Source organism: Cervus elaphus, chromosome 10 (assembly GCF_910594005.1).
Source record: "Cervus elaphus chromosome 10, mCerEla1.1, whole genome shotgun sequence".
Classification (NCBI taxonomy): domain Eukaryota; kingdom Metazoa; phylum Chordata; class Mammalia; order Artiodactyla; family Cervidae; genus Cervus; species Cervus elaphus.
Window position 1 is genome coordinate 25,819,769 of NC_057824.1, and position 20,412 is coordinate 25,840,180.

Consider the following 20,412-nt stretch of genomic DNA (forward strand, 5'->3'; position numbering starts at 1 on the left):
AGTTGTGGCTCGTGGGGTCTTCGTGGAAGCGCATGACTTCTAGCTAAAGCACGCAGGCTCAGTAGCTGTGGCTCTCAGGCTTAGTCGCCTCAAGGCATATGGGATCTTAGTTCCCTGACAAGGGATCACCTTCCCCCCAAAACTGGAAGGCGGATTCTTAACCACTGGGACCACCAGGGAAGTCCCTCCTATTGTGGTCTTGATATACATTTCCTGATAAGGATGTTGAGCATCTTTTCATGTGCTTGTTGGTCCTCTGTGTATTGGCTATTCACATCCTTTGCCCGTTTGTTGATTGAATTGTCTTTTCACTGTGATGCGATCCCTTCTTACAGGTGAGGAACCTCAGTCCCAGGGAGCATCAGTGGCCATCCAGGCAGGCAGTTGGTAAATGACAGAGTCTCAGATTTCTGTCCCCATGGCCCCTGCCCTTCCTAGCTGTGGAAAGGGGTGAGGTCACTGTCTCCTGGGAGACCCAGAGTGGATGCAAGGTGCTCCTTCATGCGGAAAAGGCAGAGATTTTTAAATACAGCCTTTCTCAGCCAGGCTTCTTAAGACCGAAGTAAAATGTATATGTGGTAGCATTTCCCCTTTTCATTATATAGTTCTGTGAGTTTTGGCAGATATGCAGGGTCACATCACCACCAGAACAACCCCCAGAACTCCCCAGTGCCCATCTGCAGCCCTGGCACCCGCCGCTGTGGCTTCTGTCCGTATACTTTTGCCTTTTCCAGAATGTCTTAGGAATGGAATCAGGTGGGGTGTAGCCTCTGAGTCTAGCTTCTGTCATTTAGCAGAATGCCTTTGAGATTTACCCATGTTACCAAGAATACACATTTTGAAGGAGGGAACAACCATTGGGGATGGTAAATGAGCCAGTGGTGATATATAGGAAATGTTTTTGTTTTTTTTTTAATTTAGTATTAGTATGCTTAAATCCATGTTTATGGATGATTTTGCATAAGCCAAAGTAACCTAAAAACAGAGGTAAAGAAAAATCTTGGGTGTTATATAGAAGGTGTGCAGATAGTGGGGGGCGGGGGGTTGAAAGCATCAAAGAAGATAAAGGCAGTGTTCAGGAAACAGGGCTCCATGTTCCCATCACAGCTCTGGGCAGGGTGACCCAGGTCTCCAGGGTAAAGAGGCCGTGGCCCTGAGAGTCATATCCCCAACGTGGCGTGCTCCGCCATCACTGACCTGGTACCAGAGGAGCCTCAGGGTCATCTAGACCGTTGGTTCTGACAGTCCCATGTGGTCTGGAACTTGTCCCAGAGGGAGTGTTCTCTAAGCGAGAGAAACCACAAGCAAAGTAGTAAGACCTCCCCTAACCTAGGGGCATCACACTTAAACAGTGGCTTTTATTCTGAGTCTGTGTTTACTGTTAATATCAGTGGCCATTGCAAATAGTTGGATTGTGGTCATGTGTATCGTGTCCTTAGTTGGCAAGCTGACAACCTGAGGGTGAGTTTTGTTGCCATTGAGAAGTCATCTGGGGACTTCTTCGCTGGCAGTCCAGTGGTTAGGACTCTGCTCTTCCACTGCAGAGGGTGCAGTTTCAGTCCCTGGTGGAGGAACTAAGATGTTTGTGATGTGGCCCCCCCAAAAAAGTCATCGCTTGCCATGGGCTGACTGGGTCCCCGCCTTTGAAAAGGTAGTTGTAGAACTCACGTAGCCCAGAGGTGCCTGCGTCATCTGGAGGCCTCCCTGGCCCACACAGACGTGGGCAGCTGCAGGCCCCACCGCCTGTCTTGCTCCCTGTGGAGCTGTTGCTGGCGCCCTTCCTGCCCAGAAAGCCCTTTCCCTCCCCCCTATCCACTGAGCCTTCCTCACCTCTCCCCCACCCCCTACCTCAGTGCTCAGGCCCCCCTCCAGAGACCCTCCCAGCCCCTGAGTCTACTGCTGTGTATATTCTTCATTTGGTCATTTATTTCCCCCTCTCCCTCCGCCACCCTTGCCCCTGTTTTGAGTAACTTGAGGGTAGACACTGACTGTTGTCTTGACGTCCCCAGGGTTTAGCACAGGGGCTGCTCTTATCTCAAGGGAAACTGTGGTTTGAGCTTCCTTTATAGGAGGTCACAATTTTTCCACCCTTGTTCCCCAATGGATCCACCTGTTAGCTCACTTATTTCTTAAGCTGTCTTCAAACAGCCCTGCCAAATCCCAGGTCTCTTCTGTCTCTGTAAATTTTAGGGTTCCTCTTCTAGAAAACCTAGTCTGATCTCTTCAGAGAAGGTTTCTGTCTCCTGACCTCAGGACAGACAGATGGAAGACTTGAGCTGTGCTGGGAAAAGGAATGGGAGGTATATTATTTTTGTTTATTTTTTGGCCATGCCATACAGCTTGTGGGATCTTAGTTCCCCAACCAGGGATCTGACCCACACCCTCTACAGTGAAAGTATGGAGTCAACCACTGGACCACCAAAGAGTTCCCTTGAGGTATATTTCTGTCATTTGTAAAATCTTTATAAAAGCTTATACCCACTTCTGCCTCAGCCATCATAGTTCTTAAGATTTTGCTGGCCAGAATTTGCCTGTGCCTCTGAATTTTATTTCAGAGATCCTGGGATCTTGAAGGAGCCAGTTATATTACTATTTAGAACAGACTCAATTCGTATGTGTTGAATGATACATGAACAGTAGGGAGAACCAATATTATACCCATTTCACAGATCAGAAAACTGAGTCTTGGGGAGGTAATGTATCTTCCTCTAAGGTCCTAAGGGGTCTAAGTGAAGGCACCTAGGTTTTCTGACTTTGAATATGGAGTTTCTGTTATTCCATACAGCTTTAGGATCTATTCTTATGATGGGGGGGGCCATCCCCCCCTTTTCTTGTCTGCAAAATTGGAGTAGACGTGTGCTCAGCCTTGTCCGACTCTTTACAACCACTTGTACTGTAGCCCGCCAGGCTCCTCTCTCTGTCCATGGGATTTTCCAGGCAAGAGTGGGTTATCATTTCCTCCTCCAAGAGATCTTCCCGACCCAGGGATCGAACCCACGTTTCCAGCATTGTCAGGCAGATTCTTTACCACTGAGCCACCACAGAAGCCCTGGGAGTAGACAGACCTCCCACATTAAAACAGAATCGGACGGATGAGGAATGTAATTTTGCCTTGCTCAGTGTTTCTGCTCCTGCCCAGACCCAGAGTCACCAGGCCGCTTTATTATAACAACATGGTCAGCAGGCGGTTAAAAGAGCTTCTTGGTGGCCTGATTTCTATTGACGGGGCCAAGTGAGAAACACAACCCAACTTTAAATCTCAGTAGTGCAGGTGGCTCACAGAGGCTGTAAACGAGGAATTGAGAGACCAGCGTTGACACACACACCAGCACCCACCCCCGCCGCCCCAGGTGTAACACCTGTAGCTCCTGGAAGCTGCTGTAACCACGAGGAGCTCAGCTCCAGGCTGTGATGGTCCAGGAGGGGGGGAGGTGCAAGACGAGGGGACATATGTGGCTGATTCACGTTGTCTACAGCAGAAACACCGAAACACAATTACACTCCAGTTTAAAAATTAAATACAGGACTGTTGACTGTGGGTAGCGTTGTACAGATCTCAAACGTACTCATCTTTTTTAACATTTAATTTTATTTTGGAATATAGTTGATTTATGATGTTTTAGTTTCAGGTATATGCGCATTTTTTTAAGATTCTTTCCCCATATAAGTCATTACAGAATATGGAGTAGAGTTTCCTGTGCTGTATAGTAGGTCCTTGTTGATTATTTTACATATAGTAGTGTGTATCCCTTAATCCTAAATTCCTAATTTGCCCCCCACCCCCAAACACGTTTCCCCTTTAATAACCGTAGGTTTGCTTTTCACGTCTATTGAAAAACAGACTTGTTGACTGTTTCTGTTTTGTAAATGAGTTCATTTGTATCATTTTTTAGATTACATGTAAGTGATACCACATGATATTTGTCTTTGACTTCCTTCACTACTAAGTATGATAATCTCTAGGTCTGTCCATGTTGCTGCAAATCACAATATTTCATTCTTTACAGCTAATATCCCATTGTGTGTATATGTGTATATATAGACACATATATATCTTTATTATGTTAATATATAACATATATACATTATGTATACATGTATGCCTTGATGTATATTTATTTATATATACACACACACACTTGTTTTTATCCATTCCTTTCTCAATGGACATTTAGGTTGCTTCCATTATCTTGGCTGTTGTAAACAGGGCTGCAGTGACATTAGGGTGCATATATCTTTTCAAATTACGGTTTTGTCCAGATTAATGCCCAGAAATGGGATTGCAGGGTCATATGGTAACTCCATTTTTAGATTTTTAAGGCACCGCCATACTGTTCTCCATTGTGATTATACCAATTTACATTCCCGCCAATGGTGTAGGAGGGCTACCTTCTCTCTCCACCCTCTCCAGCATTTATTGTTCCTGGAGTTTTTGACGTTAGCCATTCTGATCAATGTGAGGTGAACCCCATTGTAATTTTGATTTGCATTTCTCTAATAACTAGCAATATTGAACATCTTTTCATGTACCTCCTGGCCATCTGTATGTCTTCTTTGGGGGAATGTCTACTTAGGTCTTCTGCCCACTTTTTTGATTGGTTTTTTTTTTTTTTTTTCTTGACATAGAGCTACGTGAGCTGTTCGTAAATTTTGCCGATGGTCCCTTGTTGGGTGCTTTGTTTGCAAATATGTTCTTGCATTCTGTGGGTTGTCTTTTGGCTTTATTTATGGTTTCCTTTGCTGTGCAAAAAACCTTTTTAAGTTTCACTAGGTCCCACTTGTTTATTTTTGTTTTCATTTTGATTATTCTAGGAGATAAGATACTGCTGTGATTTATGTCAAAGTGTTCTGCCTGTGTTTTCCTCTGGGAGTTTTATAGTATATCTGATCTTTAGTCCATTTTGAGTTTAGAACTTATTCAACTGAGACATTTTGCCTGTCGATTAGTAACTCCCTACTCACCGCTCCCTCATCCTCTACTTTCCACCCTTCAGTTCTTGGAGTTTGACTATTTCAGAAACCTCCTATAATTGGAATCATGCAGTTAGTTATCTGTCCCTATGACTGGCTTATTTCATTTAGCAGGACACTATACTCTCACGTATGTCAGCATTTCCTTTTTTCTTGTAAGACTTGAATATTGCTTTGTTTGGATGAAACTCATTTTTTTAATCCATTCTTAGAGATCTAAGTTATTAATAATTGCACATCTTGGCTGTCGTGAATCAGGCTGCAGTGAACACGGGAGTGCAGAGAGAGCCCTTCCAGATCCTGATTTCTGTTCTTTTGGATAAATATTTATTCTACCCTAGAAGCCATTCAGAGCCGACAAGACACTTGCCTGAGGAAGTGCCAACTGTGAGTGGCAGGCCACCCCCCATCCCTCTCCCCTCTGCTAATCCTCACACAGTAGGTTCCTTTGGAGAAACCAAATGAAGTACCAAAGTCTTGGCCCCATGCCTCATAACTGTCCCCCACTCCGGCCCTTCTCCAGTCCTGCAAGGAGCCGGCTCCTCCAGGGACCACAGGCCCCCACCACCCAGCCGGGCAGGAGAGTTGGGGCAGAGAGATTTGAAGAGGCTGCCCTGCTGGCTTTGAAGATGGAGGCAGGAGACGTGACCCTTAGAGTGCCAGCAGCCTGTAGAGGCTGGGAAGGCCAGCTTCCGGCCTTTAGAATCTCCCTTAGAGCCTTCCGGGGCTTCCCAGTGATAGCTTACGGTGAACGATGTCGGATTCGTGATCTCCGAAGAAGGAGATAGAGCTTCGGGACCAGGCTTGATCACTCAAGAGCTTTTGTGTAGCAGAGTTTTATTAAAGTATAAAATGGGAGAGAGCAAGCTTCTGACACAGACATCAGAAGGGGGGCAGAGAGTGTCCCCCTGCTAGTCTAAGCAAGGGAGTTAGATAATTTTTTAATTGGTTATTACAATAAATGAAAAGACTGTCTCAAGGTTGTAAAGATCTTACCAGACCCACTCCCATAATATACATTCTAAGATAACAGGATTAATCTGAAGGTTTATCAGGAAGGAGAAACTGTTCTCAAGCAGGATACATTGTTGTGTTATATAATCCTTAGTACAGAGTTTAAGCTGAGCTGTTTGTTGTGTAATCATCAGTTCTGGGCTTAAAGAAAAAAATTAGTGACTATGACTAAGGAACGTAGAGAAAAAAAACGACATTTGTCCTTTCCTCCTCCTTGAGAATTCCAGACCCCACCAGCCAGTGCAGGAGATGCAGGTACAACCCCTGGGTTGGGAAGATGCCCTGGAGAAGGAAAATGGCAACCCACTCCAGTATACTTGCCTGGACCGAGGCGCCTGGCAGGGCAGTCGCAGAGTCAGACACTACCGAGCACACTGCTGGTTCCAAGTGGTACATCTTGGACGTAGCCTCATAAGACCCACGGGGGACTGCCGGCCTCCAGGACTGTAAGACATCTCAGCGTGTTGTAATAAACCACGCAAGTGTGTGGTAATGTTTTACAGCAGCTGCGGGAAATAAGGCCCAGTTCACCGCCCCAGCCCTGTGTGCCTGGAGCGGCGACCTTGGCAGCAGGCACTTCAAATGCGACCAGACCATGGACCCCCCCACCTTCTTGAGTCCTCCGGCTGCTGCCTCCACTCAGGGCCCCACCCCCCATCCCAGGCACTTCCTGCCTTGCTTGGGACTCCCCACTCAGGCAGGCTTTGTACCCTAAGTCTTAGAGCGAGCGCATGATGTTTCTAGCCCTCCTTCGGACTGTGAGCTCCATAGGGCCTGAGAGAGTCTGTTTTGCTCATTGTGTAGCCCTAGTGCCTCCTTGCACAGTGCTTGGCCCACGTGGGTGCACAAAGATTCATGAAGTAAACAAGTGTATCCTTCAGGTGTTTTCTGTATACCCTCTCTACTGTGCCTTAATGTGGTTTGGAATTGAGAAATGGAATATTTCCTGCCATAGCAATAATCAAAGGCTATCATAGGCATCAGTAATTATGGATGGTGACCCCCTGAGGAAACTCAGGAAGGAAAGAATCCCCACCATCTCACAGCCATGAGACTGAAGGCACTCCCTACAGTGAGCCCCTAGAAAACTCAGACACTCGCCCCAGACAGCTGAGGTGCACATCAAAGGAATGATTTCAGTGAGCCCTGACTCGCATCTTCCCGTACATAAAGTGAAAGTGAAGTCGCTCAGTCAAGTCCGACTCTCTGCGACCCCATGGACTGTAGCCCACCAAGCTCCTCCATCCGTGGAATTTTCTAGGCAAGAGTACTGGAGTGGGTTGCCATTTCCTTCTCCAGGGGATCTTCCCAATTAGGGATCCAACCCGGGTCTCCCGCACTGTGGGCAGACGCTTTACCGTCTGAGCCACCAGGGAATCCCGTACATAGAAAAGCGCCAAATCCCTTGAGATACCCGGTTTTCTTTAAATAACAACCACCTTTTGACATTCAGACTACCCGCCCTTTGTTGCAAAACTTCTTTTAATACATATAACCTGGCTCCCCGCCACCCCCGCCTCCGAAGCAGTTCTCTCAGGGACACTTAAGATGCTCTCTCTCGGCTTGAAGTCCAAACATCCCAATGAATAAAACATAACTCTAGGTTTTAGGTTGTATTTTTTTAAGTCTGCAGAAGCATATACCCTCACTGGTCCGTAAGTGCACGTCTGCGCCACCCCTTTGTTCACTGGCTGCTGCGTCTTGCGATGTAGGGGTTTTGTATCCAGTACCAGCAAACCCCTCACATTGGACTCACAAGTAGTTTCCTGGTTTTGGCTCTGTCACACTGTGCTTTCGTAAACGCCCTCACAATTAGACGTGGGCAGACCTCTGATTATTCTTTTAGGACCAGCTCCACCGGAATTCCCTCTCCTGGGTTTTCGCATCTTTTGACTTTTAAATGCAATGTTCTCCAAAGCAGTTTTATTCTTTCTCTTTGACTTTGAAATGTGCCTTTGCTGGAAGATCAGTGAAAATGGTGAGAAGAAAGCCAAGACCAGAACCTTCTTTCATCGACTTAAAAGAGGGTCCGGAACTGTGGCCCCACAACTGTGCTGGGCACGATAGACAGGAAGTTTATTTCTCCAGGTTGTTCTCGCCACCCAGCCAGGCAGCCGCCGTGACCCTGAGCCACTCCCGCTGTTCCCCTCTCACCCTCCGCTGCCCTGCCTGTGACCACTTGCCCTCAGAACTCCTGACTTACCCCAATTCTCCCCACTGTGTCTTACAGAGACATCACCCCTCCTGGAGAAGCGCTAACCAAGAACAGCCGGCCCAAAGTGGCTTCCCGCTTCCCCAAGCTATCCCGAGGTCACCCCAGGGAGACACGCAACGTGGAGCCCCAGAGCGGTGACCTCTGACCTCGATGGCACCCCGGACTCGGGCCCTGCGTGCTGCGCCAGCTGTCTCCAGCCCGGCCACGGCAGCTGGCCTCTGCCGCCTCGGAGGGACCACCCTACCCCCACCAGTGAACCCCAGAGAGCACACCTGCCCCGCCGGGCGCATGACACCCCGATTAAACTGGGCCGTGTGAGAGCAGGGCGGCTCCTCACTGGACAGATGTGGGCTCTGCTCTCCCCGCACCCCGCCTGGGGCTTCAAGGGCCAGGCGTTCCCCTCCCTCCAGCCCAGAGGCCAGCCGGAGGGTGGGCACCGGGTCAGGCTCAGAGCCCCCTGGTCGCGATGCACAAGTCTGTCTCATTTGGTCAGAAGGTTCATTCACCTCTTGACTCTTTCCCACGTGGGAATTTGAATGACTGTTACTCCCCGCCCCCGTTTAATGTAATTGCCTGCTACAACCTATGAACACGGAAGGTGGGGTGGGGTGGGGGGAGCTAGTTCCTTTCCGCTCACGCCCCACCAGTGGTCAGTAGACACCCTAGTTCTTGCCACCAGGCTCCAGGGAGATGGTCCTGTGGCCTTCGTGCAGCGGGGCCATTAGGGATGAGGAACTGTGGCTCTTGGAGAACTTCCTACCTCCTCTCTGGGTGGTCCTGGAAGGACTGGCCCCTGTAGGAAGCCCGCGTGCACCTGGTCAGGCCAGCCGTCAGCAGCAACCTGGTGACCTGCACCGGAAAGCCCTGGGCTATCTAGGCGTTGGTGGCCTTGGCCGCAAACGCCAAGAGGAGAGTCCTCAAGGCTTTGAGAGACTCGGTTCTGGGAAGCACTCCAGAAGGTTCTGGGGGCCTCTAGGGGTTCCGTGGAGCTCAGCCTGACTCTCTGTGAACTTGTGTGAATGTGACTCACTCCAAACAAATCATGATTGTCCCCTAAAGACGGTGCATGTGCTGTCAGCCAGTATGCTCTCGGTGGGAGCAGGGCCCTGGATGCACCCCAAGGTTGACCCCTCTGCTCCTCCCATTCAGAGAGCATCCCCCTGCCACGAGCAGCAGGTGGGAACCGGAGGAGAAGCAACGTCAGATCGCCCCCGTGGGACCAGAGCTGTTTGGCCAGTTTTAACATCCAGAAGCGTGGAACTCTCCCCAACCCTGGGCAGGAGCCACCCTCAGCTGCTGATACAAAGAAGGACGAAAAGGCGGCATAACTGTGTGAAATGCAGAGGGCTGAGCACACCTCAGCTCACACCTGGGTGAGCAGCGTGGGTCATCATCGAGTGCTTAGTGGAGACCCTGGAAGGGATGACCTGGAGGGGCCATGCCGCGCGCCCCCTGCTCACCAGAGGGAGGCTTGTCAGAGCTGACATTCGCACACGGCCCTCCAGGGACGCAAGGAGGCTGGAGCGACTTCGGAGGGGACATTCTACCTGGTGAACCAGGCCCGGGGGAGCGACACAAGCTGGCTGTCCTCCGTGGATGGAAGTGGGAGTGTGTGTACGTGGGGGCCCTGCTGTCAGCCCGTGGGGGTCAGAGGACCCCAGGGACGCTGTGTCCTAGAAAGGCAGCGTGGTTTCTCTGCGCCGAGGGATCCACTGCACATGCGCCGTGTCAGAATTCTCACACCCCACAGCACTGCCTTGAACGCGGAGCCCTCCTCCACCCAGGCCTCCAAGACCGTCTGGAAGTTCCAGCTGCCCCAAAGCTCCACCCCACACGTGGGTCCCTCCACAGGGGTCACTTTGAGGCCAGCTGACGGCTGCACAGCCAGATCTGAACCCAGGGTGTTTCCCCTCTGTTCACATGAGACCCAGAATGGATCCAGCGCCCCGACATTCTCCAGGGCCAAGGATTCTGATCAGCTAGGCTGTGTTGGCGCCTGACCCCAAACACATCTGAGTACAATTTCTAGCCTCTCCTTCTCCAACTACCCCACCAGGAAGCGGCTTTGACATTCTGCGCATGGAGTGAAAAAACACCAAAAAAAAAAAAAAAAGGGCACCCAGCGCTACGGCAGACAGATACTGAGTGGGAACACAAGAGCATTCTCGGGCTGTATTTGGAAAGGAGAAGCTCTGCCTTCCCGTTTTTAAAGCTTAATTATTCACGGGAAGCTTGCCCTGCCCTCCCAAATGTGGGTTGTAGAAAGCATGTTCCGAGGGGCCCTTCGGGGGCCCCTCCAGGCTGCTTGCCCTCTGTGCCCCCGTTTCTGTGACCCTACAGAAACCCCGATCTTCAGTCCGTCTGGTTTCAGCTCAGATACGCATGTGACGTGCACATCACAGCTCCTCCTCAAAGCCTTACCTCTGGAGTCACATGGAATGTTCTGCCATGATATAGCCCTGCCAGGGCTGTGGGATGGATTTAGAAGGGGCAGCCCCCCAGCTCCTGGAGAAAGAGAACAAAACCCTGGGGCACAGAATGCCACCCCCTGAAGCCGTGTCATCGTCGTGCATCAACCCGATCTAAGTCAGAAGGCAGGATGCCTCCCCACCCCCGCCCCGAGACCCATCAGGTGAAAGACAGCCCCCCACCCCGCCGCCCTCCACACACACACACACAAAGGACCAGCTGACATTGGCTTCTGTCTCCTTGATCAAATCAGAAGATTCTTTGGCACCTAAGAAAGCGCTCCCCATTCTTCAGAAAGGAACAGAAGGGCCCTTCTGTCTCCAGAAGGCCTTGACCTTCTGGTGCCCCCTGCACTGGGAGCAGGAAGCGCCCCTCCAAGTCCCCAGGGCACAGCCCAGCGGGCTGTTCAGGGGCAGCTTCAGCCCGATCGGGACGGAAGCCCAGCCAGGTCCAGCTGCGCCTGCATCTTGTCTTGTTCCCTCCTTTTCCCCCAGGTGGAAGGAAAGCACAGAAAAAGCAGACACACCTCTTCTTAAGAGAAAACCAGAGCTCCCAGGGAGCGAGGGCTTAGGCTGGTGTACACCTCGCCCTGAAGCACGCTTTCTCAGCCCCTGCTCCTGCAGCCCCTGTGGAATCCTGGCTTGAAACCGCACAGATCTCTCTACAGTCAGGCCCAGGGGGAGGAGGCGGCTTTTCCGAGAGGCTGTTGCACACCACAGTGGTTGCCGTGAATACCACAGCCTGGCCCATCTAAGGGCTTCCTGGCCATAGAAGGATCCCTGATGGAGCTGCAGAGACGGGATACCATCTTGTGAGTCCTGGCAAGAGGCGCGAACAGTGAGGGAGAGGGCGGTGGGCCAGGGTGTGTGGACCAGGTGTGGTCACCCAGGGCGGGGCCCGTAGGATGCCTTCTTTGATAACCGCTGGATTTGACAGCACTGCCAGGCTGTGTTGTGCCTTTCAGAACACAGAGGCAATCAAAGTTGTTTACATCCCAGGACTGGTAACACAGCTGCAGCCAGTTCCGAGAGGCAGCGGGCACTGGAGGCCCGAGAATTCATCCCCAGGTTTTGGGCCCAGAAACAGGAAGGAAGACCCTCCGGCCAGCCCAGGGGATCCGAAGCTGTGCTGCTTTTGTCTCCTGACACCCAGTACCCCGGGATCTGTGGCCCGGGGTGGCCTCGCCCCTCTTTCTCATGAGACAGTGTACCCACCAGAGGGCCCGGTCACAGGGCCCCAAGCCTCAGCACCCCCCATGTCGCCTGCTCACCTTCACAGGGGTGCAGCTGCCAGCTGGCCCCACACCTAGAAGCCAGAGCCCGTTCTCAGGTCCCAGCAGACCTCTCCTAACCAGTCACCTTCAGCATCCTTCATCCCTCAGCCCGACAGCGCCTGTGCACGGGAGGCACCTTCCCCTGGAAGGGGCGTCTCACCTGGGCGTGTCACTGACAACCCCTGGATTCTCAGCCTGGAGCTGGGATGGGCAGCCTCCAAGACCTATCAGAGAAGGACCCTGCCCGGAAGCATCAGGTGAGCTAAGAGCTTTCTCGAAGGAGCATGCTGCGCTCAAGCTTCTACCCCAAAGGCAATACTTGTCTTGACTCTGCCTCAGTGCTCCCCCTCCGGATGGTGCCACCCCTGCTGGACCTTACCCCCGGGCTGGGTGCCCCCAGCAGGCAGGCGTCTGCTCACAAGCAAGGCCTTTTACAACGATCCTTTTTCAAAATACCGTGCTTTGTTTCTTTAACATTAAGTGTCTGCTGTTCAGATTGGCTTTCTGTGCTAATTGCGCAGTTGTAGCACTGTATATTTTATCTAACGTTACCATGCCAAAACCTTCATTTTTCCTGTTTCCCTAACACGTGGTCTTGATTATGTTTCTAAAAGAAAACTTGAGCTGCCGGATAGATAGGAGCAAGCAGGGAGCACTGCCCCTCTCCACGCTCTGAGCAGAGCAGCTGTCTGCCCAGCCCACAGGGGAAACGCCCCTGCTCAGTTCATCTCGGCATTTCGGACCATCCTGTTTACCACGCATGCCTGTTGCCAGGAATGGGCCTGATTTTTGGTAGTTCTCAATTCTAACAACCACATTGAATGGGTTTCCTTACTTACTCAATCCATTTCTGAAGAAAAAAAAAAATATATGTGGTTTTTCTAAAAGATGGGTGAGCTTGTAGCAAGGATGAGCAACCCCACTAGAAGAACAGAAGAATGGCCGGATTCACGAGGGTTTCAAGGTCCAGGGATTCAGTTGTTTCTGGCACAGGGATGATTTGCCATCCTCACCGAAGACCACTAGCTGACCTGCCAAGATGCCCCCCTTGCGCCCTCAGATCCCATCCCTGCCTTCACGAACTGCAAGGGGAGAAGCCACATCCCTCTGGCAATTCTGCCTGCCATCGCTTGAGGGGATGGCATACATCCCCTGGATGGCATACAAGGGGACCTTTGCCACAGCTGGGATTGAAGACAGAGAAGACGGGATTGCATATTTGAAACCAGCGTTGAGATGAGCTGGAGAATGGGCACTACCAGGGGTGAGGGGGTGGTGGAGCTAATTAGGGCTTCTTATTGCCTGGGATCCATCCTAGAAAGAATGTCTTTACCTCTGTAACCTTAGCGGCACCATCTCTGGCATCACCATTTGGTCAAACACACTGCTTAACTCATCAGATGCTGACTTGGTGGTGGAAGAATTCTTTTGACTGCAGGATCCATGGTGACCCAGCTGTAGTCACCCATGAGTGGGTCCCTGTGAGCTGTCTATTCGAGGGGGAACAGGTGACAAATCTGGAGTCTACTGTCTGGATGTAAGCGAGGCTGAGAAGTCCACACACAGGCTGTGAAACGCGTAGTATTATCTTAACTACCCTCTTCTGTTATGGTTTACACAATAGAATTTTTAAACAAATGTGTTTAATTTTCTAAAATCTCTTGTATTAAAATTTTCTTTTGGAATAAGCTGTGGTAATTTTGTTACAATCTAGTTGAGACACACCTCTTTACAATGACAAAATTAAAATGGTTACATTTTCTAAATTAGATACTCCATTTATGGTCTAATCCTTTGTGTCCATTCTTTTTCAGCAGTGGGGGATTAGGTGAAGTTTCAGTATACATTATAAAAACTTCTTTTAAGGTCCTTCACCATTTCATGTTACCCTGAACAACATGATTTGATTGGACCAGCATCACGTTTGTTTGAAGTAGAGCAGGAGCCTATTTTGAGTTATTAGGCAGATCTATATTAATTGGAGATGTAGAATCAAAATTCTATACAGAAAAACAATTCCCTTCATTATAGGTTCCTATTCACTCAGAAACCATTTTGGGGCACCTACTGTATACCATCATGCCAGACCCTGGACATACAGCAGTGGCCAAGACACAAAAGACCCCTGCCACTTGGACTAAGATTCCAAGTAAGACAAATGGACAATAATGTATATTTCTGTGTATCTGTCTATCTACACACACTTTTCCTGGTACCCTAGCAGTAAAGAATCTGCCTGTCAGTGAAGGAGACGCCGGAGACACAGGTTCAATCCATGGGTCAGGAAGATCCCCTGGAAAAGGAAATGGCAACTTTCACCAGTATTCCCAGGAACATCCCATGGACAGAGGAGCTTGGTGGGCTACAGTCCATGGGGTTGCAAAGAGTCAGACACAACTGAGTATGCATGTACGCATCTGTCTACACACACAGACCCTGTTGAAAATCAGCCATGCGGACAATTACAGACCACCGTAAGCTCCACAATGGAAAAAGCAGGACTTGGACAAAGAGCTCTTTCAAACAGTTCAAACCAGGCTTTCACAGCCTCAGCACCACTGACATCTGTGGTTGGATAGCTCTGGGGCGTGAGGAATGGTCCCCTGTTGAGAACCCTGAGGCTAGACCAAGGGATTCTCTTGGCAAAAGTGACATTTAAGCTCTGACCTGAAGGATGAGAAAAAACGCTATGCTGTCCCCTGCTCCCCATCCCAAATTTACATTGGCTTAAAAAATTCACACCCTGTACCCAGGTATTTAACCTTTTTAACCAGGGTAGTAAGAGGCCAGGTTGGCTTCCCTGGCGGCTCAGACGGTAAAGAATCGGCCTGCAGTGCAGGAGACCCAGGTTTGATTCCTGGAATCTGGAAGGTTCCCTGGAATGGCTACCTACTCCAGTATTCTTGCCTGGAGAACACCATGGACAGAGGAGCCTGGTGGGCTATAGTCCATGGGGTCGCAAAGAGTCAGACACGACTGAGTGACTAAGCACACACTATAATAAGATCGGTATTTAAAAGGCATCCCAGCAAATCATGGGGAGATGCTGCCCAGGGGCCCACAAGGGAATACTGCAGGCCCCTTAGCCCAGGGCTGTGGGAAGGGCACTTCCAGGCTGATACAAGGGAGAAGGGACCAGCACTGGTTTTCGAGGGTGTGGACGTGGACCACACTGCGCCTGCACTCTGCAGCCTCCAGGTCACTTGACCCTTAGGCCGCCACGGTGCATCCCCTATTTGGACAGATAAGAGAGAGAGAACTACGCGCAGGTTGAGTGTTGGCCGTCGTCCCCCAGCCTCAAGGCAGAAGAGAAGCAGGACTGTTTCCATCGTGCCCACAGCCAGGACTGTCTTGGCCACACTGTAATCTGCTCAGGTCTCCCCTCTCTCGCATCCACTGTGTGTGCAACAACTGACCTCTCCCAAGTGAAGTCTCCCAGATCCTCAGCCATCTCCAAGCACAGCTGGCTCCCCTAACTGGAGGCCCTTTATTATCTCTTGGTCCATATTCCCAAGGGCTTCCCTGGTAGTCATGCTGATAATCTGCCTGCAATGCAGGAGACCCCCGTTCAATTCCTGGGTTGGGAAGATCCGCTGGAGAAGGGATAGGCTACCCACTCCAGTATTGAGGGGCTTCTCTGGTGGCTCAGCTGGTGACGGATCGGCCCGTAATGTGGGAGATCTGGGTTTGATCCCTGGGTTGGGAAGATCCCTATATTCCCAAACCTTAACTTTCCTACTTTAAACCACTTTGCCTCCTTAAAAATCTCAATTCCTCAGAAGCTCATGCCATCCACCTGTAACACCCTCTGTGTCTAGGCTTGGACTTGTCTATTGACCTCTGAGCTGCTTTTCACACACTGATGGTTAATTCATCACTCAGGGCCCCTTCGTCCCCTCCAACAACACCCCACCTCTCTCTTCTCTGAGCTTCTCCCTCTCCAGAGGTCACATGCAGCTCTTCAAGACCAAGGGACACAGTCTCTGGAATCCTGACTTCCGATTCTCTGCTCTCATCCACTCTGCCTCCTAGCTGTTCTCTCTAGTGGTCCCCACCCCCAGCAACAGCTCTTCAAATTCTTCAGGAATGCTGTCTGTAATCTTAAGAAACCCTGTCCTCAGGACTTCCTGGCGGCCCAGGCTTAAGCATCCACCTGCCAGTGTAGGGACATGGGTTTGAACCCTGGTCTGGGAAGCTTCCACATGCTGCAGAGCAATTAAGCCCGAGCAACACGACTAACGAGCCAGCCCGCTAGGGCCCGAAAGCCTCAGCGACTGAGCCTGCACACCCAGAGCCTGTGCTCCGCAACAAAATAAGCCACAGCAATGACAAGCCGCCGCTCACCACAACGAGAGAGAAGGCTGAGCAGCAATGAAGACCCAGTGCAGCCAAAAATAAATAACAAACACGAGATCCTGCCTTCCTCCTTGCCAAGCCCCTGCCTTTCCCAGCATTGGTTCTGTGGCCCATGATGATCATCGCTCCCTTGGGGTCATCCTGATCTCCCCTGCATCTCTTTCATACTTGCTTGGTAAAAACCCAGCCCTAGTCAAGCTCAACGGACAAGCTAGTCTGGAAGCCAGTATCATTTGTAACTTTGGTCTGTAACTCCACATTTTGTTTTCTACATAATTTAAGAGGCTAATAAATTTAAAAGAATGACTTATGTTTGGGGGCACACAATGTATAAAGATGTATGAAGGGGGTGGGGGCAGAGCTGTAAAGGAGCAGGGTTTTTTTTTCCTAGTTGATATGAATTCAAATTATTGTTCAAATTAACTTCAGGTTGTTAAATGTAATCCTCATGATAATCACAAAGAAAACAGCTGTAGGATATACACAAAAGGAGAATGGAAAGGAACATTCATGACAAAAAAAAAAAACCCATGAAAGACTAGAGTGCATCGAATGAGCTATGAGACATAAGGAAAACATAGCAATAACAGAATAAGTCCTTCCTTATCAGTAGTTACTTTAAATGTAAATGGATTAAACTATCCAGCCAAGACAAAGATTGGCAGAAAGAATAAAAACACACAATACAACTATATTTTTACTACAAAAGATTTACTTTAGATCCAACACCACAAATAGATTGAAAGTGAAAGCATAGGATAAGATATTCCAGGCAAGTAGTAAACAAAAGAGGCAAAGAGTGGCTATACTAACAACAAACAAAATAGATTTTAATGATAGTTTCAATACAGGAAGAAGCTATAACAATTATAGGCATTTACACCCCTCATAATAGATGATCAAAAATAGAAAACAAAAAACTCACAGAATTGAAAGGAGAATCAGACAGGTCTACAGTAGTCCATGGGGCTGCAAAGAGTCAGACACAATGAGGGACTAACACTTTCACAGTAATACCTGGTGACTTCAATATCCCACCCTCAATAGTAGAACCACCAGACAAAGTAAGGAAGTAAATTTAATTGGCTTACTGTGTTAAATCCTCTCACAGACATGAGGGTAGGCACTCTACCCAACAGCAGCACACACATGCTTCTGAAGTGCACATGGGCCATTTTCCAGGGTAGACCATATGCTAGGCCACAAGTTAAGTCTCAACAAGTTTTTTAAAAAGATAAGATTTCATACAACCTATCTTGTTCAACCTGATGGGATAAAGTTAGAAATCACTAACAGAAGGAAAATGGAGAATTCACAAATTTGTGAAAAACAACATGAACAACCAATGGATCAAATGAATCGTGAGGGAAATTAGAAAATACGTCAAGGCTTCAAAACACTGAAAACACAACATACCAAAACCTATGGGATACATGAATGCAGTGACAAGGGGGAAATTTATAGCTATAAATGCTTTTACTAAAAAGCTAGGATGACCTAAGATCACCACTCTAATCTTGAGGCAGGAGGTAGATGCCCCCGCTCCCCGAGGTAAGTATTAGTTTGTTCCCTGTGGACAGAAAGTCCAAAATTTCAATAGCACGACAGTGAGGAGGCTGGGCCCAGGATATAAGAGACCATGTATTTCTCATTCTCAAAGTCAAGGAAACCCTCCCAGCTAAAAAGCTCTTATGGAGGTCAAAAGGGGAGTGATGCCAAGGCTACCCATAGGCCTCTTCACTGGAATCCATCTTGGCTGAGAGATGTACGTACACAGGGGAGGACCCTGACGGATACCAAATACAGACTCAGAACCAGGCAAAGTGAGATGACTGGCCAAAGAGAACCCAGAGAAATACCACGTGTAAGTGATTTAAACTACCCCAAGGCTGAGACTGACTCTGAGTCAGCCTGTATATCTATCTATCTACACGTACTGTACTCCTTTTCCTCCTAATAAACACTTTACTTATTTCACTACTTTCCATCTTTGCGGGAATTCTTTTCTGCAAAGCCAAAGGGCCAGGGCCCTTGTCACTGACCTTGTCTGGTGGCTAGGATCTGGTGCTCTCACTGATGTGACCTGACCTTAATCTCTGGCGCAGAAACCAAAACCCTGCTTCAAGCCACTGCAGGCTGAGATTATACTTGCTGCTGAAACCTGGGAATTCAGAAAGTCAAGGTAAAGCAAGAGCGTCCCCCAGCTGCGGCTTGAGGCCCTTGACTCGCTCTTACTTGCTTCCTCTCACTCTCCCATTTGCTTTCAAGACTCACAGAGCATAACTTCTATCTGTGCACAGCCTTATGGCTCCCTGCCAGCACTGGGGGTGTTGGGGGGATCTCCCAGGGGCCGTGCAGATTCAAATACTGCTTGGGTGACAGCTGGCACTGTCCTTTGGGACATGGTGGAAATGTGATTTCTGACCACAGAGGAGCCCAAGGAGTCTCACTCTCCTTCTCCCATTGTCCCATGTGGAACGTTCCAGCAGGGTTTTCTTTCCCACCTTACTCACACAACAAAGTCTCTTTCTTACTTCCTATCTCTGTGTCCTTTTAGAGAAGAAATCCTGCACATTATCCCTAAACTGCATCCCTGCCACTGTCAAATCCAGTCCTGTCTGTGTCAGATAAATCCATGAAGATGATTCCCAGTTCTACCTTAGCTGCCAGGCAGGTAGTGCAATGGATTTGGGGTTCTTCTGCCGTCTAGTCTCTCCCTTCACCCCGTGCCCAGAAATCTACTGTGAGAGCTTCTCCCCGCCCGGCCCTCATGGGCCTTAAATCCCGTGACATCGTCCATAGCGCCCAACTCCAATTCTCCAAAGGTTCCTCTTTGCATCTGTCAGACCCCCTTCACTCCAGGCCTTGGCAACTTGCACACTGCTACAGACAGCATATCAGGCTGGCCACCGCCCGGAAGCCTGAATCATAAACTCTGTAGATGCTCAGTCACAAGAAACCCGCCCCAGCATAGGAAGACTTGTTGTAGAACATCAGCTCTATAGACAAAGGACCCCTTCTTCCTCAGGAACATCTTGGCAACCTGTGTGCACTGGTTCAAATGTCCTCCCCTGGCCACATGGGGAGGCACCTTGTACAAGATACCAAGGAAGACCAGGAACGTCTGGTCAGAAATCCATGGGAGAAATCCACGCTTGAAACCCCAGCAGGTTTGGAGGGAATTTGGGCGACGCCCTGAACCTCTTCAGGTTGAAGCCTCCCGGTAAATTTGTCTGGGACCCTGGATTCTGTACCGAGGAGTGCTCTCTTTTTCTCAGCTGCAGGTCACCCACGTGGGAGGATCCACCTCCGTGCCAAAAGAAACATCTCTGCAGTTTATCCGTAAGAACTGGAAAATTTTTCAATAGAAGGGCCAAGAAAGGAAAACCTTAAGTTCTACTATACCAGTGCTCGGCCTTTGTATAAGTTGGGGAATGAAGAAAACTGGCCTGAAAACGGGTCTCTAAATGACACCATTCTGCCATTGGATCTTCATGGCCTCAGGAAAGGAAAGGAGACTGAGGTTCCCTATATTCAGACTTTCATGATCCTTTAACAAAACCCTGCCCTATATGACTCTGCCGGGGTCCAGCCCCAGCGGAGTCCAGGGGTTCCCTTCGGATGAGCAGCATTGGCGAAGAAGAGAAAGCGAGTCGAGTCTTGGTTGAGTGCAGGATCAACACTACTTTATTCTTTTACATCAGTGCTTATATACCCTAAAACCAATAATCCTTTAAAGAGGTTTAAGGAGGGGGGAATGATAAGATTGTACCAGGTGCATAATCATGGGTTACATCATAAATAACTTTCCAGAACAGTCAATACCTACACATAACTTTTAACCAATTCAATGGCAGCAGCTAGTCAACTGTGAAAAGCCATCTACAAACCTTATCTTGGGAAGCTCAGCCCCAGGCGGACTTAGCTCTGGTTTGTTAATCCTAAGGGTCAGAGGTCTCATGAATTCTCTCCTGATCACACCCTAAGGAATCTTCTCAATCTCGTAATCTACTTTTGCTTATGGGATAGATAGGCCTGTTTATTGGGACCCATGTGCCCCCAGGAACTGTGTTGCTGCCATGCAAAGGTTTCAAGGAGGGATTTTAGGTAAGAG

General features: G+C 49.3%; 1 protein-coding gene across 3 annotated transcripts in view; it reads left to right on the forward strand.

Moving 5' to 3' along the window:
* Nucleotides 1-13,711, forward strand: part of SNX29 (sorting nexin 29) — a 580,903-nt gene extending 567,192 nt beyond the window's left edge. For 2 of the 3 annotated variants that reach the window (XM_043914342.1, XM_043914344.1), the window contains one exon: nucleotides 8,216-13,711. In XM_043914342.1, coding sequence (XP_043770277.1) covers nucleotides 8,216-8,345 — 130 coding nt within the window. In that variant the 3' untranslated portion in view covers nucleotides 8,346-13,711. The remainder of the gene's footprint in view (nucleotides 1-8,215) is intronic. The other variant, XR_006343074.1, reaches the window with a different exon arrangement.
* The last annotated feature ends 6,701 nt before the right edge of the window (nucleotides 13,712-20,412 follow it).